This window comes from Silurus meridionalis, chromosome 23 (genome assembly GCF_014805685.1).
Source record: "Silurus meridionalis isolate SWU-2019-XX chromosome 23, ASM1480568v1, whole genome shotgun sequence".
NCBI classification, from domain to species: domain Eukaryota; kingdom Metazoa; phylum Chordata; class Actinopteri; order Siluriformes; family Siluridae; genus Silurus; species Silurus meridionalis.
In genome coordinates, this window is record NC_060906.1 from 17784051 (window position 1) to 17808130 (window position 24080).

Genomic DNA, 24080 nt, shown 5'->3' on the forward strand with positions numbered 1-24080 from the left:
GTGATGCCACAATTGTTTTCTATAACAGGACATTATTTTGATTCCTTTTATACCATTACAGTTTGCCAACACTCTCTTTTTTTGGCATTAAATATCATTGTTATCATAGTGCTCTTGTATCCCTGTTCTGTGTGGAGTTTCACATGCTTTCACCATTTCTTTTGCGGTTTTCTTCCTGATTCTCCAGTTTCCTTCCACCCCTTAAACATATGCTAGTCGGTTGTGCTGGTGTGCATGGAACAGACTAGTATCCCATCTGTTGTATTCCAGTACCCCCAGTGAGCTCTGGATCCACTTCGATCCTGACCGAGATGAATGATTCATATATAAAATCAAAGTCGTATATTTATACATGTATAAAGCATGGCATTCTTTTAGCTTTATGAGGGACACACATTTTTGCAATACTCATGCTGGAAGTTAAATACCGAGTATTTGGTGGCAGCTAAACTGAAACTTTCTTTTAAAAATTAGACATTTGTGTTGAAGTCTCATTTATAATTTAAACACAGACAATAAATCCATTCGAAGCAAAATTACAATTTTAAAGCACAGTCATATGAAAACACATTTCTGTAAACATACAGGACTAATGCCTGTATAAACACGTAGACTAATCATACATTGATAAGGTATAACGTTATGAGTGGGGAAGTGAATAACACTGGTTATCTTTCCATCATGGCACCTGTTAGTGTGTGAGATATTATTAGACAGCAAGTGAACATTTTGTCCTCAAAGTTGACGTGTTAGAAGCAGGAAAAATGGGCAAGCGTAAGGATTTGCGTGAGTTTGACAAGAGCCAAATTGTGATGTCTAGATGACTGGGTCTCCAAAACTGCAACTCTTGTTGGATGTTCCTGGTCTGCAGTGGTCAGTATCTATCAAAAGTGCTCCAAGGAAGGAACAGTGGTGAACCGGTGACAGGGTCATGAGAGGTCAAAGCTCATTGATGCAAGTGTGGCGCAAAAGCTTACCTGTTTTATAATAATATGTCGTCTTCTTCTTTCGGCTTTTCCCATTAGGGGGCGCCACAGCGGATCATCCGTCTCCATACCCCCTCTGTCCTCTTCATCTGCCTCTTTTAAACCAACTACCTGCATGTCTTCCCTCACCACATCCCCTCACTCTTTTCCTCCTTCCTGGTAGCTCCATCCTCAGCATTCTCCTACAGATATACCCCATGTCCCTCCTCTGCACATGTTCAAACCATCTCAATCTCACCTCCCTCACCTTGTCTCTAAAACGTCCTACATGCGCTGTCCCTCTAATAAACTCGTTTCTAATCCTGTCCATCCTCGTCACTCCCAACGAATATTATATGTAATCAGTGTATTTACAATTAGTAGTCATTGTCATTAGCATCAATCATAAGCATTAATCTGAAATCAGAAATGAATTTATAGTGTGGACGTAAAAAAGATAATCAGCATTGCTGAAATGTTTAAAACAGGATGGCCTACTTCATAACAATTGTTAAATATTGTTTTGAACAATCGGAATTGATGCACATAAATAAAAAATTAAAAACTCTTTCTGAATTTAGTCCATTCCTTTAAAATCCTTCCTGATTTTAAATAAAAAAACGCAATGTGCCCACAAACTAACAGAGAAATCAGACATACAATTAAAACCTCCTACCTAATATTGTGTAGGTCTTATTACCAAAGCAGCTCTGACTCCCCAAGACTCCTGAAGGTGTGCTGTGGTATCTGGCACCAAGAATTTAGTAGCAGATCCTTAAAATCCTGTACGTTGTTTGGTGGCTCCTTCATGGATCAGTCTTGTTTGATAACCCACAGATGCTCCTTCGGATTAAGATGGGAGAATTTTGAGGCCAGACATTGAACTCTTTGTCATGTTACCCAACCTTTCCCTGAACAATTCCTGCATTGTGGTAGGATGCATTATACAGCTAAAAAAGGCCATGCTTTTAGGGAATAGTGGTGCCATGAAGGGGTGTATTTAGTCTACAGTCATGTTTAGGTAGGTGGTGTTTGTCAAACAACATCTACATAAATGCTAGGACCCAATGCCTCTTAGCAAAACATTTCCCTGAGCATCACACTGCATCTACAAGCTAGCCTTCTTCCTGTACATCCTGGTGCCACTTCTTTCTCTGGTAAACAACACACACACACACACACACACACACACACACACACACACTTACAGAGCCATATGATGTAAATGCCCATTGAAGGCATTTTAGGTGGTGTATTGGGCACTCAGCATGAGCTCTCTAAATAATCTGAAGCTACACAGATCCATATTCAGGAAGCTGTGATGCACTGTGTTCTGACACCAAGGGCCAGCATGACCTTTTCAGCTAGTTTTTCTACAGTAGCTCTGTCAGTTTGGACAAGACGGATAGCATTCTATCTGACTAAACCACATGCCGTCTAGTATATCTCTTCTCTTCTGTCTGTGGTTTCAATGTTATAGCATTGAATCAGAGTATTCAGTGTGATTCATCATGGTAACTGATACAATTCCATGTTGTGTGAGATAAAGTATAACACGTGTCATGAATCTAGGTCAAATAAACACCCATATTTCAATACTTTGGATAACATGGTCCATTGATTAATTTTAGTCCCCTGGAAGAAGAACCTATAAGTGTCAAATTTAAGTCAAGTGTTCCCATGCATTTCCTTTCTTGACTTTTCTTTATGTGACTTCAGATTTTTCTCACAAACCAGTGTGAAACTTGTGCATTGTGGATGCACCCAGTGTGTATTTTCACCTTGAAACAACAGCGATCGCTAAAGTGAGTCATTACTTTTACTTCATGAAGTTTATCAGGTTGGGCATTTTCTCACTAAGGGTGTATTCCAATGGTGTTTTGGAAACGCCCTTGTGAACTTCCTTTCTCTTTACCCCAGTTACATGAGTGAGTACATGTAGTCACTGTGGACTAGAGGAACCCACACTACCCAGAATGCATTGCAATATTTTTTTCCTTTGTGTGTGTGTGTGTGTGTGTGTGTGTGTGTGTGTGTGTGTGTGTGTGTGTGTGTGTGTAAATAGAAACAATATTGCTTAGCTATGATATTTGTGTGTTTTAGAAGTGTGTTTGTATTTGTATTACTCTAAATCTGTATATGATGATAAAAAGGGTTGGATGAAGTGCACAAATCATGTACTTGAGTTAAAGTAGAGATACGTAATATATGTCAAATATGACTCCAGTAAAAGTAAAAGTGCTTCCTTTAAACTTTCACTTGAGTAAAAGTACAAAAGTATTTGCCTTCATATGTACTTGAGCATTGAAAATACTATGAATTATTATTATTATTATTATTATTATTATTATAAATATCATTTCTATCACAAGACTCTTTGCTAATCAACTCAGTTTATGTAAAAATACTCTAATGTTACTCTTTGCATACCAGTGAGTTATGAGTCAAACGCTGATTGATATCTATTCAAATGATCATGGGCCCAAAACCTTCTTTTCAACTACTTCAGAATAATCATTCAAATAAGGCCACGGGTGTTGTGGCAGAGCAGAGTCAGAAGTTTCTCTCATCATTTATTCCTCTCAAAATGTTCTGCTTTCTGGTGAACTGACACTGAACTGTACGTTGGAGGAAAGTAGATACACCAAGCGGTAATCAAAACAAAACAGAGTGTGCGCTCGACCCTGATTGGTGGCTTGCTGTGTGTTTGACCAGTTATGTTTTTATCCCCATAAATAAAAAGGAACGACTGATTTTGCAAAATGTAGTTGAGTAAAAAGTACAATAAGTACAATATTTGATTTGAAATGTAGTGAAGTTAAAGTAAAAGTCTCCCCAAATGGAAATACTTTTAAAAGAACAGATACATAAAAAAGCTACTTAAGTACAATAATGGATTTCATCCGCTGTCCATCACTGGTGATAAATCTGTACATAAATCTGAATTAATATCAACTTAGTGTTAACTAGAACACTGCCACTTGTGGAATATTCCAAAACCTTTATTTTTATCTGTATTACCCATAATGCACTACATACAAGAGTGGCAAAATCTTAATGTAATGTGTAGTTTTCATTTTTAGAGTCAAACTCTAAAGAGTTAGGTTCTGACCTCACTTCCTCCCTGACCAAGATGATAATGAATATAAGGTATGCCATACGTTTATTAAATACATTGTGTTGTGGAACATCTGTGACATTTTAGTTCCTAAGTTCAGTCACATTATCACAAAGAAGAACAGTTTTTCCCTCAACCGCCCCTATTTTTTTTCATGAAGTTAATAAAAGTGTGTGTGTGTGTGTGTGTGTGTGTGTGTGTGTGTGTGTGTGTGTGTGTTTTGTCTCTCAAACAGCTGGTGTTTCGGTGAACGTAGCCCGCCAAACTTCAATTAAAACCTGAGTCAGCTGTGAAGTGCGTAGGCAGAAGTGGATTTCTGTGAAATTGTCCCTCAATATGACAATAATACTGAACTTCACAGGAACGGAAACCATTTTCATTCAATTTAATTTCTAGAATTTAATAAAAGATTAAAGACCCAAAGGTGTACAAACCTTACTGATTACGATCGTGTTCTTAATGTTATTGATGATGTATGTGAAAATGTATGCATTATTTTGTGTTAGGAAAACCGTCACACAAAAACCCCAGAGAATCATTTAAGCACAGATTTACATCTGTTTTCATCTTAGCAACTCTCCTGAACATCAACAGACAGAAAGAGAGAGAAAAAGGGACTGGGCCGTAATGATTGTCATTTTCAGGTAAACTTGTCTGCCTTCATCCTCACACTCCTCATCATCCTCATTTCAGACCCAGACCCAGAAGTACTTGAGGTTAATTTGAGATGTTTTATTCTGTAGCTGCCTCTGGTCCTGAGGAGGCAATAAAACATATCATTAATAATATACCAATTTTTTTATTTATAATATGTATTATAATATTTAGGACAACAATTAGCTTCTCCACATCCTGTCCAATGTTGGGATTGTTCTGACATTCCTGATGAGCACAAAATGTTTCCTAACAACGAAGGCAAGAATGAAAATCTCTTATGTTCCTTATATATTTATGTTTTTAACCTATTTAATTTTTTAAATCTTCTTAATTTTTTTTATCGATGTCTGAAGAATGCGTTTAAGTGTGGACCCAAGCTTGAGAGTATCAAGAAGCATTGGATTGTGATTATTTTTATTTTGGTGTTCTTAATTGGAACTCTGGGGACAGTTTTGGGAGCACCAAACTTTAGCTCCATCATTTATTCAAAAGAACAACTATTAGCATTTCAACATACAGCGATGTCATCTGTACTTAGAATGGAGATTCCTATGGAACTAAAGAGGAGGAGAAGAGGGTGTAGAGCTGGAGTAAAGCACCGAATGAAGAAAAGAAGACATAAACCATTTTTACCTGTGGTTATCATGGGAAATGTCCGGTCGCTTGGGAACAAAATGGAGGAGCTTACGGCACTAACAAAGATGCAACGGGAGTATCGTGAGTGCAGTTTTATGTGTTTTACGGAGACTTGGTTGAATGAGAGAACGCCGGATTCTGTTGCAAAACTGGATTGTTTTCATCTTGTGCGAGCGGACAGGTGTGCTTTGGAGACGGGTAAGAGGAAGGGAGGAGGTTAAAGAAAAACTGTGCAATAAGGATATTGAACTACTTGTGGTGGGTCTGAGGCCGTATTACTTGCCAAGAGAATTTTCTTACGTGATAGCAATAACGGTGTATATCCCTCCTTCGGCCAATGTGACGAATGCTTGTGAACATATTAATACTGTTTCAGCCAGGATGCAGCTAAAATATCCTCAATCATTGATTACTATCTCTGGTGATTTTAACAAAGCATCTCTACAAAATATTCTCCCCACGTTTACCCAGTATGTGGACTGTGATACGAGAGACAATAAAATATTGGACTTGTTTTATGCAAATGTGAAAGAAGCCTATAAATCCTCACCGCTTCCTCCATTGGGACGATCGGATCATAACCTTGTTTACATTAGGTCTGTTAATGTGCCGGTTGTGAGGAAGCAACCGCCAGTAATAAGAACAGTTCAGAAATGGTCTGATTCATCTTATGAAGCATTAATGGACTGTTTTGAAACAACTGATTGGGAGGTTCTGTGCAAATCACATGAGGAGGACATTGATAGTCTAACTGAATGTATTACAGACTATATTAACTTCTGTGTTGAAAACACAGTACCTACTAAAAAGGTTAAATGTTATTCAAACAATAAGCCTTGGGTTACCTCTGAGTTAAAAGTATTATTAAACGAGAAAAAGAGGGCCTTTCTAGTGGGTGATAAGGATGAGCAAAAGAGAGTACAGAGGTTATTGAAAGTTAAGGTTAGAGAGGGGAAAGAGAGTTATAAGTTAAAAATGGAACAGAAACTACAACAAAAGAATGTGAGAGGGGTTTGGAAAGATCTAAATATGATGTCTGGACATGAAAATAAAGTAAGAAGGTATATTGTCCCAGGTGGTCAGACATGGGTAGATGGATTAAATTTATTTTTTAATAGATTTGATGCTGGGTCTAATGATGATCTTGAACATCTCCCGCAAAGTAGTTTACCACAAAGATCTCCAATCTTTCTATCCCAAGCTATTAGCTCATCAATTTCTCCCATTTCTCCAATTTGTGAGTGTATTCCTGGCTTTTCTATGTCAGTTGAACAAGTAAGAAATGGGTTAAGGAGAATTAAGATAAATAAATCTCAAGGTCCGGATGGCATTAATCCGAGAGTCCTTAAAGTCTGTGCTGATCAGATTTGTAGGGTGGTACATTATATTTTTAATTTGAGTCTGCGCTTGGAGAAATTACCTGTTTTATGGAAGACATCATGCATAGTACCAGTACCCAAGTTAATAAATCCCAAGGAGTTCTCACATTATAGACCAATATCTTTAACGTCACAGTTAATGAAGGTGTTTGAGAGATTAGTACTAGATTACTTAAAGTCAGTATTGTGTGGTGCTGTGGATAAACTTCAGTTTGCTTATAAAACTGGTGTTGGGGTTGACGATGCACTTATATACCTCTTGCATAAATCTTTAAGTCATTTAGAGACCCCGGACAGTACTGTCAGGATTACTTTCTTTGACTTCTCTAGTGCATTTAATACTATTCAGCCCTCACTATTGCAAAGTAAGATGGAAAATGCTGGAGTACATCATGGTATGGTAAATTGGATAATTGACTATCTTTCAAATAGACCACAGTATGTGAGGATGCAGGACTGTGTCTCTCAAGTAGTGAGGTGCAGCACTGGAGTCCCTCAAGGAACGGTTTTAGCTCCATTTTTGTTTACTTTTTATCGTCAGATTTTCAGTACAATTCTAAATCATGTCACCTTCAGAAATTTTCTGACGACTCTGCAATTGTTGGCTGTATAACGGACCATGATGAGAGTGAATATAGGGAGCTACTAAAGAGTTTTGTGGACTGGTGTGAGAAAAATGGTCTTAGGTTAAATGCAAGTAAGACAAAGGAAGTTGTAGTTGATTTTAGTAGTTTTCCTCAGCAAGTGGTACCAGTAAAAATAAGAGAGTCAGAAGTTGAGATTGTAAAAACATACAAGTATTTGGGTGTATATTTGAATAATAAGCTCAATTGGTCTGACAACACGATGCATGTTTATAAGAAAGGTCAAAGTCGTATTCATTTGTTAAGGCGACTGAGGTCCTTTGGTGTAAGTCATGTACTACTTAAGACCTTCTATGACTCTGTGGTCTCATCTGTGATATTGTACTCTGCCACAAGTTGGGGAGGGGGACTGCTAGAAAAGGAGAAGAATAAGTTAAATAAACTAATAAAGAAGGCAGGTTCTGTCGTAGGGAGTGTGTTACCCACCTTTGAGGTGATAATGCAGGATAGAATGATTGGGAAACTCTATACGATGATAAATCATGATTGTCATCCTTTAAATGAAATAGTTTGTGACTTTATGAGTACCTACAGCTTAAGATTGATCCATCCACGCTGTTACAGGGAGCGTTATAGGAAGTCTTTTTTCCCAACGGCAATTAGGTTGTATAATCAGTGTTATTCAAGATGACATACTTTTTAGGATTTATGTTTTTGTATATAATTACAATGCTTTGTAACTTGATACTGGAGAACAAGTTTCTATGTTGTTTGTGAATGTTGTTTTAAAGTTGTTTTAATTTACTCATTGTATGGTTGTGCTGCTGTGACATCTAAATTTCCCTTCGGGGATTAATAAAGTTAAACTTGAACTTGAACTTGATCCTGAGGCCCCTGGAGGAAAGTAAACAAGAAAATAGAGAAAATGTGTTTTTTATTTTTTATTTTTGTATATTCTTAACATTGTCTTTTGGACTTTTTGGACTGAAAATAATCAGTAATAATTAAAAAAAAATTTAAATTTTATAGTGTTTAACACTTCACCACACACATACCAGGAGGTTTCAGTCATTCTTCTTGGATCTGCTCTTTCTTTGCTGTGTCATTAACATTGTTCTTAATAACTTACATGAGCACAGAGCTGGAAACGAACAGTCTCGTCCTCATCCTGTCTCACCTCCTGGGGATGAGTGTTAGGAGCCCTTCATTGTTTCCATCTCATTAGTGTACTGTGTATGAGACGAGAAAGGGAGCTTAGGAGTGCTCTATACTCACCCGCTTGCTGCTATGAGGAGGGGAAGCTATGATGCTGCTGAGATAAAACCAGTGAGTGATTTATGATCATATGATAAATGATCATTAAGATCATATTAGTAATATTATTGCAATTTATTAAGACAGAACTAATACAAAACTAGTAATGACTAGAATAATAGTCATACAGTATAAAAGTAGGAGTTTTGGGTATCCAGAAATGTTACGCTAATACTTTTAATACTTATAATGCTGACGTCAAAAAAGGAAAAAACTTACTCACTTACTCACTTACTGTGAATAATTATCCTTTCTTAATGCCTTACAGTGTGTATAGATACTTTTATAAAATAGCATTGCATTTATTACTGAAATGATCTAGAAAATATTTGACTGGGGCTATTATCTTAATAGTTATGAACAATCAGTGTGTTGCTTATCAGTCTACAACTAGGATTTCTATATGATTGTATTTGAGCTTATCACCATTAACAATATGACAGCAGTAGTACATATTTAATGGTTACAAAAATTAATTCCACAGTTGGGGCCACATCCTAATAAACATTTTCCTATAGGGCTGGATGTTTCTCAGACTTGAGATACTAAATATGGATGAAACTTTCACTCCAACTGAAAAATCATAATACAGATCATCGGCTACATTATATGTTTAATATGTAAGGAATAAGATACAACAAGAACTGGTTATGGAAAAATAATTAAAAACCAGGTTGTTACCACACTGAAGATTAGATGCAAATAACGATACACCTTGTTTTATTTTTGCTATTTCACAATTATTCTGATTTTTAAGCATATAGAATACAACCAATTAGTAAGAAATCTAAAATTCACACACCCTCTGTTCTTTTTCTGTAGCAAAAGTATAAAAAAACAACTGACCCCAACACTGGAGACTCCTTCCTAGAATATTTAATTAAATTATTAATTTTTCTTTCCTAAATCATTCTTAATTATTGATTATCTACTTTACATGAATGAGCTGTTTCTCCAGAAACAATAAGTTAATTAATATAGTTTTGATTTACCTCGTAAAACTAATGTACGAAAGCCAATCAACACTTTTGTTTCAGATTTTAGAAATTGAAGAAAGAATTAGTAAAGTAAGAATTGCTTTGGTATGAATTCATACATAAAACAAATACAAAAAGCAAATACAAAAAGCAAAGCCCAGTAGAACTTGATAGATGGTACATTGTTGTTAGCATGTGTACACAGAGTGATTGATATGGCTAATGAGAATATTGTGTACACTACACTGGAACACGGTCCTAGCATATGTGTGTAACAAACAAACAGTCTGTAATCACATTCTCATCGGTTATCTTTTAACTTACTGCTAGAAAAAACAAGAGACTGTGTATATGGTGTCTCTGTTGTTTCCTTTGTCTCTTTCCAGTCTTGTAGGTCATGTTTAGCTCTAATATGTTGTTGTTGTTAACTGCTGTCTATTGTGTTTTTGTCACTTGGCCCACTTTCCTTGCTGATGTAATGAGAGTGAATATTCTAAACTCCAACCACTGCATAAGGTTTTGAAATAATATGTTATGAGTTTTTCATTCAAAGTGTTTGAAGAATTTTATTCATTTTTTGACTGGTTTATTTGTAGAACATTTATGAGTGTGTGTTAAAAATCTGCAGCCGAATTGATTATGCAGGAATAAATGCACTATAAATGGGGAAACACTAATAAAACACTGTATAATGTAGAACTAAATCATATAAACCAGTCAGTAAATCTAAAATGTTGTTTAAAAGCATTTTAAGTAGTATTAATGTTACTAAATAATTATTACTGTATTATAATTAGTTAGATGTAATCATGCACTCTGTCTGATTCAGGATATACCAATGTGATTTCTGCAAGTTGAGCAGAAAAACAAATACAAGCCAGCTGTTATGAAGCAAAGCAAGTCAAGCATTTTAGCTTTTTAAATGAAGCACATCCTAAACAACATCTTGTTGTCTGTATGCATTAACCCTTAGCACTGTAAGCTAAATGTGCATGACAGAGTATTGTTTCTTGAACAAGTGAGTGTTGTTTCATATGAATGGCTGCCCCAGAATGCACTGGTGCGCATGAAAAGTCCTCATCGAGAAACGCAGTAATCGTGCTGTGTGTCTGTGTTTCATGTTCAGCATCTGAGTGTAAAGAGTCGACTCGTCGTATACAAAACAGGTTTTTTTGTTTGGTCAAGAAAAGATGAAAGTTCTGCTCTTGTGAGCACATGTGGGAACAGAGGTGGGCAGCAATAAGTTTTACAGCTCTATTTCACACATACAAAAGTGTGAGAGAGTGCAACGTTGTGTGAGAAACTTAAATTGTGCATTCAGGCATAATGTCTACTATTTCTAAATGATTCACAGATATTTTACAAGCTATAGTACTAGCTCAGCAGGAAACTAAATGCATATAAAAGTGTCACAAAATTCACAGTACATCATGTGATTGTAACAGTGTAGTACTACACATGCCTTATAGTATTGTGTTAGTTCTAATGAACCGTAACAGGTCTGATATGCTTTCGATTTTTTTAGCACTTGCGTGGTCTGGCCCAGAGAAGACGGTCAGCACCGAGTGTGGTGTTTGAGAAGGTTTTGGCAAAGTCTTGGCCTTCCATCAGGTAGAAACCATTTCTTCCACAAGTATGAATATTTAGCTAAAATTCTTATAAACTTGAACTTTTTGTCTTTAGCATTTAGCATTTATTTAAAGCATTTGAGCTCAGATGTGGAAATGGTTCCATGGCCTCACAAACTCATTTGAGAGGGACAATGTGTGTGTTAATCACTGAAAACAACAAGGTCTTGGAATATAAAGTGTGCACTGCTGTTTCATGCAGAGAGGACTGTGTTCCTGCAATCATGATAGATCAATCTCCATTTGTGCTTGGTCTGAGCAATGAGGACTCGGAGCTCATCCTGGATGACATAGTGCAGTTTACAGAGGGACTGAACACCAGAAAAAGACATGTATTTCTCTTCAGTGATGTGTTGGTCATTGCTAAGCTCAAGTAAGTCTGCAGCACCGATATACACGCACTGTACAGTCAGATAAAATGACTAAAAGGGAGAAATACACCACATCAATTCATTTTCATACTAATCTATACATGCCTCCATAGTCCTCCATATGTATGGACATGCACACCTGATTCAGATTCCAACATGCATCTCTTGTGAATATTTTATTTAGCTTCTCTGCGTGGCAATATCAGCTCTAAAAGTCCACTGTGGTTTTCATCACTGCCATTTAGCTGATTTGAGAATATGATAATTTTGCCATATATTTTGGTTTGATGTTACAAAAGGTGCTGAAAATTGCACAAGTGCAACAGTGTTCTTATTATATAGCTTGTCTTCTCAGTATTTTTGATTGTATCTAAAATATTGAGATGTTAAATATGAAACATGCTCATGCCTGCAACAAGCCACCAATGTAAAACATATGCAAAAGTAAAAGAAACAAAGAAAAAAGAGTTCGAAAAAAAGGAGATTTTCTCTTCGTTGGAATGAGGAAGAAGAGGGGATATATATTATAGTTATAGTATAACATGCACTAATTGGCTGTTCATTTGATTTTCATTTTTTAATGAATAAATGAATGTAAAACATAACTCAAATAATTTATATTAGGAAAATGTGTTTTTTTCCTACTTTCTAATTGTATGCATGCTTTCACTGTATGTCAAATGAAAGCCTGACTGATATATTTATACAATTTAATAAAAAAAATACTATGATAGACATTCTGTATTATCTATAACATAATTATTAATAATTAATTTAACTTCAGTTCAACCCATCACATACCTGCGCTTACACATAACACAACTTGTAGATTTGGGTAAAGCTTTGGGTACTTTCCACCCTGAATAAAATGATGTCATCCAGACCATCATCTGTCTCCATTATTTTGGTTTTATCTCAGACACCACTGCAGGATACCTTTAAGGCCTTTGCACAATACTGATATTAATGACAAACTCTGAATAAAACCTGGCCACATAGTAGCATATGGATTGCATATTGAAGAAGATTCTGATTGTTTCTAGTATAGGAACATAATAACAGAGTTTTACAAAACTTCACATAAACAGATTGAAAACATGGTTGATATGGTGAAGTTTTCTGTGATTCATTTAACATTAATGGAAGGAGTCCAAAGCAACTCAATGACTACAGTGTCAGAGGTTTTGGAAACTCTTCAGGAAAACCAGTGTGTGCATGTGTGTTCCTGTTGTACCCTTTTTGGTTTTTTATTAATGTGTTTGAGAAAGAGGAGAGAGAGAAAATAGAAGCTTGTGAAAGAGTGACTGTTTACAGGAACTAACTTGTTTCATGGACATTCCACAATATAACCATACATGATAATTGAATCTTATAAATTTGTAAGTAAATTGGCTTTAACAATATATAAAAAAAAACATAAGAATGAATCACCTTGGAAACTGCTGTTATTGGGATATTGATAAAGACATTTCAAAGTGTTCCCTACTTTACCTACTATTAATAAAGAAGGGTATTAAAGAAATACAATTAATAAAGAAACTATTAGAAAGTTGTTCATTTATAACACTAATTATGTGATGTATATTTTTGCACCTCTTCATTGCTTTCTCTTTAGATCCAGTGGCAGCTACAAACTGAAACACAGAGTTAACCTGGAGCAGCTTTGGGTTTGTGACTTTAGAAGTGAGAGTGATGAAGGGTGTAAGGGGAAGAATAAGGCCAGTATGATTGACCAGTATGAGAAGACACTTGTTTTGGCTTGGTCTGTCTCTCTCTGTCTGGTGACATTCAGGTGAGCTGGTAAGATTTTGATAAAAAAAATTAACAAATAAAATTGTGTTCACATTCACACAGATACCAAAACAGCATCATTATTATTATTGTTAAGATTTTGAACTTTAATATCATGCCATTTCAGTGAAAACATTTCTGTGAAGTTCAGTTTAATTCATTTTTAAAGAAGGATGTTATTTCAAAATCTGCTTCCACCTACACACTTCACGACTGACTCAGGTTTTAATTGAAGTTGGAAGGTTGTGCACAATTGAGGAAGCTGTTTAAAAGATAAAAAACACACACACCATCATCATCATCTTCATAAGCATATTTATATTTGTCATGCATTTGTGCTTGTTGTCCCAGTCTATCAATAGTCCCCCTTTGATGTTATAATAACCTCCAATCTTCTGGGAAGCCTTTCCACCTGATTTTGGAGTGTGGCTGTAGGGATTTCTTTCCATTCAGCCACAGTGTGGTGAGGTACTGATTTAGGGTTAAGAGGTTGTGAGGCTGTCAGTGTTCAAGTTCATCAAGTGAGGTTGAGGTCTGGGCTCTGTGAAGTACATACTCCTACCATATCTTCATGGAGCTGGCTTTGTGTACGGGGCATTGCCATGCAGGAACAGGTTTGGGCCTCTAAAATTAAATTTGATAATATTCCACAAAGACATACAATTGTGTGCTTCCAAATCTACAGCAACATTTTGGGGAAGAACCACATATGGAGATCCACTTTTGGACATACAGTTTCTTCAATGTGTTTCATTCTTTAACATGCACGTTGGAAATACATGGTTGGTTCCTGCAATACTGTCCCCACCAACAAACTACAGTCAGCCAATATTATAGTCATATTCTGAATATGTTTATGAGGTCTGCAGTGAAGATTTGTTAGGTGTTTATGGCACATGAATGACTGACCACTGACCACTATGTTTTTGGATAGGAAGTAACAAAAAAAAAACGAATGAGAACTGAAGTCGGGAAACGAGAGCACTTGGTAGGGTGAAGTTTTCCTTGATGATTTTGTCAGTGTTTGTTAACATTAAAAATACATTTGCATTATAAAAAGATATCACCTTCTCAATGACACTTGCTAATGTTATGAATGTGCAGAGAGAATAAATGGCCTGTTGGTTCGTCAGATACTGTAGCTCAGTATGAAGCACTGTTCAAGGCTTCATGTGTGTACATATAAGTTCATAAGTATGTCAATATGCATCTTTGATTTGTATTGAAAAACTTCATTTGACTAACTGCCTTTTCATTAATGCAAAAGTGTGGATTATACACTGTGAACAATAAAAAGGGAAGTATATTTAGGGGAAGCTAAATTTCCTCCAGCACCACAAAGCTACATTCTGGACTGCTCACATGACCCCTGACGTGGTATTTCTACATCACAGAGACCCAGAAAGGGAAATCAACTATTTATATGAAATGAAAGAGGGAATTTTGGTAGATACCAACAAAATACTACTACAAATGTACATAGTTTTGACATTTTCCCAGTAATCCTCAAATTTATTTTAATTAGTTTTTGTCTATACAACACAGACAGAATTCGAAAAACAATTAACACCAATTAGCAATTCAGTTTATTTTAGCTGTTCTGTTTTTTTTTGTTTTCTATACATTGACAGTGAGAAACTTGAGAGCTCAATCATTGTCAATTGACCACTGGTATTTAATGTAGACTTTGAGCTTTTTATTCTTGAATTTCTACAGATACAAATACGTGTTTTTTTATGGTATGTTTCACTGACTATATGAATTCATTTTATTCAAAGTAATATCAAGTCAAAATCAAGGCCTGACATTTGTCAATGGACATTTTAGGCAGCTTAGAAAGCTTTAGTGATGCAGAAAATCAATAGTAATAATATTATATGGTGCATTAGGATAATTGGTCCAAGGACGAAGTAGTTGGATTATGTTAATAAAATAATTCTATGCTTAGAGACCAGAATGTATTTTTAAAACCCTATAAAACCAAGTAACTTACTTTCATTTATGACTGGCAACACAGTACACATCTAGCACATGATTATATCTCACATGACTGTTGCAAAAAAAAAAAAAAACTACACTAAACTAAATAAATACAGTTTACACACATCTCACATGCTCTGTCCATGCACACGCCTCCTGAAACCTGCCATGCGACTGGTGTGAATGTTGCAGGATTTTTGCGATAAATTTGATATTTTGTACCAAGAAATATACAGGCCAATAAAATTTTCACACCACTGAAATATAACCAGACAGACATACTAACACACACACACACAGACATACAAACAGAAACATCACCACCAGTATTATGAGTAGGAGTGTTTGTAAACCATTATGGCGTGTTTCAGGAGTTTCAAGTGACCCTTCTTTTACTTTCCAAAACAACAATGGCTGAAAATGTACACTCATTTCACCATCTCTATAGTCCCATATATCAAACTGTAACTCCTAGTCAGGTGCTCAGCCACCTCAGAGGGAGAATTTCCACTTGTCGCCACGGTCTCAGAGCAAAAAAAGGAAGTGGCAGTGTTACCATGACGCTGCTTCCTCTCCCCATGACTTGGTGCAGTTTCCGCTTGTTAAAAAGAGGCCGCGTGTGTGCAGTTGGTTCATCAGTGGGTGCAAGTTGTGCTTCTGTGACATGTGTATGAGCTCTGTGGATCAGTAACTCGAACCATGCTGTTATTTTACCTGCAGTTTGCCTGAAGTTAAAGAACGCTGGTTAGATACTGTTCACAGGTATGTACCTTTTCTCTTTTACTAAATGATCATTCTGTTTATTAGTACTATATTTATAAGCAAATCATACATAAAGTGTTACACAAAATCAACAAGCATGCAACACAAAGCAGACTAATTTACTGGCACAGAAATCAGTTCAGTAACTTTACAAACTTGTAAGAAGAAAATAAGAAGAAAATCAGCATTGCTTTGTATAAAGAAATACATTTGACACTACAATTTATTCCATTCATTGTCTCTTATTAAGGCTGTCAACATTAATCCATTTGATTTCTGATTAAATTCATTTGAATTTTCTGAGCGATTTTATGAAAATTTGTTATTTAGACGTTTGATGGTTGGAAATAGCACTTTTTTACGTTTAACTAAAACATGCTAAATTCAGTAGATGGTAAAGTCCTAGCAGACACACACGCATAACTTAAACAAAACAATAACACATAAACATACTCGTCATATCTTTTAATGCCAAAAGTTGTACGTAAAAGGTCCTGATGATAAAGGTCACCGCATTTACAAAATGTCAACCTTTACCATTGAACCCAATTTTACAATTTTCTAACTAACATTGTACAGGATGTATCACAATTATCAGAAGTTAAATATTTGTAATCGCCATTTACTGGTTCTTCTTTAGCACGCTGTGCCATTTTTGCATGATTGTGGCTATGAAAGTGAAACACTTGCTTTACAACTAAAGGATTTGCAGTTGATAGCGCCAACATTGTAAAAATTCTACAGATTTCCTTGGCTGAAAGTTGACTGGGATTGTTGATATTAAACCACTAACCACACTGCTTTTGATTGCAGGAAAATTAAAGAAGCTAGGAAGAGGACCGTTAAAATTTCATCACTTCCAAGTGTCCTCATGAAGGTCTTGAGCAGCACCACCACAGTAAGTGGATCATTAAGTCACTCTGTATTGGATCTATCGTCTTGTTATGGGTTCACATTATCTTCATCTTGATTCGTCTTAATTCAGCCTATTAAGTGTTCAATTGCTTTGAATTTAGTTCCATTTGACTTTGAATCTATGTTTTTTTATTTTTTATTTAAGTAATTCTTTGTGGATTTGCACTTGTTAGAAGTTCAGTAGGAAGTGTTCATGGGTTTAATTTGATGTGCTCTGTGTCCTTGTGTGTTGTGCTGCAGAATAAAGCTTTAAGTGGTGGAGTAATGGAAGACAGTGCCATAGATAATGTGAGTATTAATATTTTTTACACATTTTTAAATATAAATGCAGTCGACTTGTTTGTTTGTATGTTTATTTGAAAAATAAAGAGTCGTGGGTGCGGCAGGCACGTAGCATAACATCGTTGTGGTTATGTGAGGGTGTGTATGCAGTTGCATGGTGTACTCTATATTGCCACACACTCACATCTCGCTGTTTTCCAGGCTCTCCATGGCAACGGCAATGTCTCCACCCTGCAGTGCAAGATGGAGCCAGTGATTGGTGAGTTCAAATTGAAATGAAGAATGCGGTTTCTGACCACATGTATGGCTAGGGGCCGTCCAGAGTGTCCCAGTGAGACTGAGTGGGAGAGAATTTAAAAAAGGAGAGCACAAATATAGGAGAAGCAGATAGATAGATAGATAGATAGATAGATAGATAGATAGATAGATAGATAGATAGATAGATAGATAGATAGATAGATAGATAGATAGATAGATAGATATGAAAAGAGTATGTAAGAGAGGAAATGAATAAAAGTACATAGTTTTGTGACTTAATACTAAAAGCTCTACCCCTGTGTGCTCATATTTGTATAAACTGAATAAGTCTGATATATTCTTACCAACTCCCCGTTTTCACTCTGACTCACAACCATGTGCTGATTTATTTTTGACTTTAGCAGAACATGATGGTGGTAAGAAGAGCCTGTTCTCCAAACTAAAGAGAAGAGACACACACACAGGCATACCTGAAAGACCAGGACACAAGACAAACCTGCTGTTTGGCCAGCCTCTTCCTGAAGATGCTAAAATCCCCAAACCTATTGCTGTATGTCTCACATCTTCTTCATCTTCTTCTTCTTCTTCCCTGTATTAATTAAACTGTATAGACAAGTTACTAGTTGCTAGTCACTCTATTTTACTATTTATTTATTTTAGGAAATAATACATTTATTTGTAGATTGTGTCAAGACCAAAACTGGGGATTCTAAAATTGAAAAAAAAAAAAATGGTGATGACTCACAAAAACCACAGCAATGAACCAACAATCATTTCTTAAATTATTAACTTACAATACATAGTAACTATTTTCTTCTGCAACGGCAGAACTTATGCGGATCAAATGCAGAACATATGCGCATATACATATATTTCAAGAAACGTCAACAAGTTGTTCTTGTCATCATTTCTGTCAAAATTGCGCCAAATTTTTCTAACTCTATTCACCACACAGGCAATGGAGAACTTCTTTCTTCTCTATTTTAGTTCCTATATTTTCATTCATGCATCTATACACATTTTCCTTATTCTGCTGTAGAATTATTGTATAAACTTTTTATATACACACACACACACACACACACACACACACACACACATTTATATATACTATATATAGTTTAAGATAAAGATTAACAAAACATGTGCACAAGCTTCATCTGTGATCTAATGTTCAATCAGATATGCTGACAGTGGTGTTCTCTTTTAGCGAATCTCATGTTAACATCTCCACCACACCTCAAACATTTCAAAAATATCAGATCTGAAAAGCTGCCAAATCCATTTGACATGAATATATATATAAATATTTTTTTTTATTAATATTACTTTCTGTAAAAGAAATTTAATAACAAATGTGTGGAATAACAAAAAATAGCAATACACAACTAAGTTGTTATCTTATGCTAACTTTTTTTTTACCTGTTTTTATTAAGGATGTTCTTAAACTGTTGTGGAGAAAAGGTCCTGATACAGAGGGAGTTTTCAGGATACCATGTAACAGCAAGAATCTGAATGCAGTTCTTGATCAACTCAACTCTGGGGTTGCAGTGGACTTGGAAGCACTGCCTGTGACTCTGCTAGTTGGATTGTTAAAAGTAATAATGCTGTTCTTGTTGAAGCATACAAAATGCTGCACTGTTATGACTGTGTTGTCCATAAAATGTCAATCAGATGTGGAAGATATAAGTCGGTGACTTGATTACGAATAATTCTGTTGTCACTCTACTGGCAGGCTTTCCTAAGGGAGCTTCCAGGAAGTCTTCTGGTGGCCAAGCACTATGCTCAGTGGATAAAAGCATTGGAGAAGGAGGAAATAGAGGAAAGACATGCTGAACTGAGAAGGTAAGCATAGAGTAGAGAGAAAACGATAGCAAGACATGGTCACAGTTAAGTGCTTTTTTTTATTTCAAGAAAGCACCTTTCTTTACTGGCTCAAAAGAGAAAGAGGAATAAAACAAGGGGATTTCAGTGGACTTTTTGCTTTTAAATAGGGAACAACTGTATGTCAAAATGTCAACTAGATAAAATGCAGAACAGCACTTCTGCTTTTGGGGTAGACACAGCACCCAACTGATTTATTCTTCTTCTCTTTTTTATTGCCCTCTGTGTTTAGGATTGTTTCCACACTGCCTAAAGCCAACATCGTTCTGCTGAAGTACCTGCTCTGTTTGCTGTGTCGCATTATCCAGCAATCAGAGAAGAACAAAATGGACCCCAAAAACTTGGCTACTTGCATTGGACCAACTCTTCTACAAATCAACAGCCAGGACGTGAGCACATTTGGGAAGGTTAGGCACCTGTCCTTTCAGTCTTACTCATAAAAGGCCTTAAAAGATCAAAGTGTGGTTTGTCAATGCATGACAAACCACAGCATTCTAGTTTTTACTAGGCAAATATTTTTGAGTGTTAGTGTGAGTTGTATGAACAAAATCATTTGAAAAAACAAACACAGAGGATGAAATCTAAAGAAACAAAAACAGACGCAATAAACAAGAACTGCGTTAGAATTACCCATTAACGTTTAGCTATTTTTGAAGCCCTGCAACAGAGATTTTCAGAAGGAACAAAACAATCACACTTCTATCCAAAGATTTATGAAACTCTCTCAGATCCTTATAGGGCTCTTATATACACAAGGTATAGACTGTAGTCACAAGTGTTTATTTAGAGAGGTTAAAATTATTTTGCAATTAGATATGAATCATTTAAAAGAAAAAAAACAGAAAATTTGAATGTATGTTTTCCATGTTTAAATCCCACTGTTAAAGGTCTTACAAGTTTACAAGGTGTGGAAACATTTAACTGGCCACTACTACCTTATAGGTTAGAAGTGGTCTCTGTTAATTGGTAGACAAGATATGCCATTTTTAGTTATTTCTATATACTATGCACAGTGAGTATAAGGAATTAAGCTGTGCTAAAAAAATACTTGCATGATGTTTATCTCAGACCTGCAGGGAAACTCCCCAAAGTTTTATCACCACAAACCATGTACAACTGGGCTACACTAATAGGCAATGCTATATTTCTTTCCTTAACAACATAATTGTTATTTTGCATTTTAGGTGACAACCATAACCCAATACCTGATTGAAAACTGTGGTGAGATCTTTGGAGAAAAAACGCTGACTCTGCTTGGAAATTCAGAAAAAGAGCTGGAATATAATTCAGGTACAAAAAAACATTCTAATAAAACGTGTGCTTCTAAGAACTAGGTTACCTATAAAAATCATTTTCCATTTAGGGCCAGATTCTGAGAATTTCCACCACTTTTATTCTTGATTTTCTGTTATATTTTTTATTTATTAAGAAACATAGAAGTCCATGTGTAATTTAAAATGTATATAAATCAGTTCCATTTGTTAACTTATCAGCTTGAGGTTTATTCTTATTCATTATATCATAACACGATTTTGATTTAACACAGATACCACGTCTTCACACCACCACGATTCAGCTTATGAAAGCATCGATGGAGAGAATGGAGAGGCGACAGGACACACACAGCAAACCTGTCCTCATATCCAAATCCAGTATTCAGTGAATCATTCCCACTCCTCAGAAGACATTTTCGAGACTCTTACCAAGCCCTTCGACCGACGCAGCTCAGAGCCTGCTATCTTTTCCACGGTTGGTGTGAAAGACCGCCGATATCTGGCACGGAGTCACGATGACTGTTCTTCTGCTAAAGAGTATGAAGAACAGACACTAAAAAAGCAAAACTCTGATGACTCGTTCCTACAACCACAGAGAAGACCTCTGCAACCTTTGCTGAGAAAAACAACCGGCAGTCTAAACCTTGAAGTACCGGTCATCACCAAAACTTGCTCCTGCTCCTCAACTTGTTCTTTGGAAAGCACTAACTCGAACGTCTCTGATAATTCGGTGTTTGCTAACTCTCCTTTGCCTTCTCCATCTAGCCCTCGGAAAATACAACCTGAGAGGCACATGTCTCAAGCGAAATCCAAAATGGACACAAATTCCACAAGGCGTCCATTTCCATTTAAGAGAGCCAAAAGCCTGGGAAGTTTCTCCATTAGCAGGGCAAGCAGCAAGAAAACAGAGTCTCAAAAAGAGGGCACTTTTCCATGTGGAACTTTGCAGGAGGACTCTCAGAATGAGGCAGAGGTTCCCGATGAACCAGTTAGGCGCCAGAGGCCACTCTCTGCCATCGAGGTCTTTGATCATGTGGACAGACGTGATCCTGGAAGTCCACCATCCTACCAACAGGCAGTCATTTCTGGGGTTCTTCCTGCACCTCCGGGATACCATTCCATGACTGTACATGATGCAAGAGAGCAAAGATCTCGGCCCATCTCTATGAACGAGTTCATCCTGGACTCTTCTTCTTGCCAAATTTTGGACAATTTTAACTTTGCAGACAATGGCTTAGATGCACCTATGCAAAGCTCTTTTAGGCAAAGAGCCATGTCTGAGTCGATAGGCTGCACCAGAATTGAAAAACTCAGCCGTCGGTGCAGTCAGCCTGTGTTCGAGGAGCTGTCATATGCAAAAGAGTCATATGTGTGAATTAGTAGCTAATGTGTAATAGTAGTTTTTTGCTGTTTTCACAAAGCACTTGTTAGGCTGGGGCATTCCCTGTAAGGCAGTGTGTCAAGCTTTTGAAATATATTCATGTAAAAATAATATCACCAGTGTGAAGCTATGTCTATGTAAATAGAACAGTATGTAAATAGAACAACCTTTTGAAGGGACGGTTCGGCAAAATGTATTTTTGTACTGGAGCTACAAGGCTAATACTGCTAACAAGTAAGAGAAGTCTTTATCACCAAAAAATGTGGTGAAATTCTCTGCCCCAATTCAAATCAATGTACACATTCGAATGTAATATCATGCAAACTTACTAATGTAGTTTAGAAAAATCTGCAATCTTTATACATTAACAAAACATCTCTGTGTAGCTGAACCCTGGAATGTTTTGGGTGCAGCTATGTTGAAATGCATCACGTTTTTTCCTTAACTTCATTTCACATTATTTAGCCTCCTCCTATAGTGTGGAGATGGAAATATTCCCAGAAACTGGAATTTGTGCAGACTATAGCAACAGACTTCTGTTTTATAAAAGCATTTATTTGAAAAGTATAAATATTATATTTATAATGTACATATACTGAATATATGAAGATTTGAGCATTTGCTTGCGAAATTGGGTCAGATACTATTTAGCGTACTGTTAGACTTCTGGCTCAAGTTCAAATCGAAAGAGGCAAAGATAAATACCAATCATGTCCTAGCTGATTGTTTACATTTGCACAAATTTGGTCAATTAGTTTTTACCATATTATTTCATATTATTTGTTTTAGTTTTTCTCCTGCGGCAGCTTCTGGCACTTTCATGATGACACTTGTACATTAGATACAGGTTTGTGTATATGCATGTTTACTTCACTACAATAAACTTAATGTTGTATGAATCGTATATTCAAGACATTACAGGACACTGTTTTGTGCAATTCTTTTATGTATTTTGTGTAATGTTAAAATGTTTAATCAGAGGCTCTGAAGCTCATGTATTGCATAACAGAGACAAAGCCTCATTGAGAACAGCATGTTCTGCCTAAGAGCTCTTTACAGAGGAAGTCGGCAGTGATCACAAGAGTTGATTTGGTTTTTCTTTGAATTCAGTCTGCTTGTCGAACATGTGCCACCATTTCCTCCTTCTCGATTAAGACCGCTGCTAGACAGCTTTAGAGTGCTGTGTAGTTTGCTTCTTTTGCCATCCTTCTGAATATAATTTCACTGGTACAAAGTTCATTGATGTTCTATATGGTTTCGGCATGCTGCTGCTTCAGAGAGAGTGATTTCCAAAGAGCAGACTAATGTTCCTGTGAAAAGTGTCACCTCTAAAAATAGATAATAACACTCACATATACACACACACACACACACACACACACACACACACACACACACATGGATATAAAATGTACAATGAGCACATAGCCAATATCTCAGTCTATTTAGAAAATGCTTGGCCTCTGTATTGAATGTGTACATGAACAAACATTTCCATCTTACATAATGCAGTGGCCCCTTTTCTGAATGCTGTTAATTGTATAGTTATACTTCAGTATGTTTGCCCTCAGTGGTTATTAATAAGTTCAGTTTGGGATGTAAATACCTGGCATGGAAAAGGAATTTTGTGTCAGTGCAATCCTGCAGTCAAGAAGAGCATCACAAAGCTTACTGTATATGTTTCACCTTTTCACCAGCAAGTCGCCTCCACAGTGTTTCCTGTGTTATCTCTTCTTCTCTCTGTCTTTCTCAGGTGTCAAAGCAAAAAACTTTGTGGCTTTCATAACATTTACATGCAACCTCTGCACTGAATAATCCTTGCATTTGACATTAGTGCCAATCGAAACTCTCTGATGTACCCAAAGAAGCCCACGGAGTGAAATGATGAAAAACTCAAGCAAAAACATGCAGGCATATTTTATGT

The 24080-nt window shown here is 36.3% G+C and overlaps 1 protein-coding gene across 1 annotated transcript; it reads left to right on the forward strand.

The window, feature by feature from the left end:
• The first annotated feature begins 8595 nt into the window (after positions 1–8595).
• tagapb (T cell activation RhoGTPase activating protein b) lies at positions 8596–23079 on the forward strand. Its single transcript, XM_046836886.1, has 14 exons — positions 8596–8665; positions 11156–11241; positions 11461–11631; positions 13245–13421; positions 16121–16162; positions 16976–17060; positions 17318–17365; positions 17561–17618; positions 18022–18167; positions 19054–19215; positions 19353–19462; positions 19734–19908; positions 20686–20791; positions 21048–23079. Exons 1-14 carry the CDS (start codon positions 8627–8629, stop codon positions 22148–22150), a joined length of 2508 nt encoding a protein of 835 aa, XP_046692842.1. The 5' UTR covers positions 8596–8626; the 3' UTR covers positions 22151–23079.
• The last annotated feature ends 1001 nt before the right edge of the window (positions 23080–24080 follow it).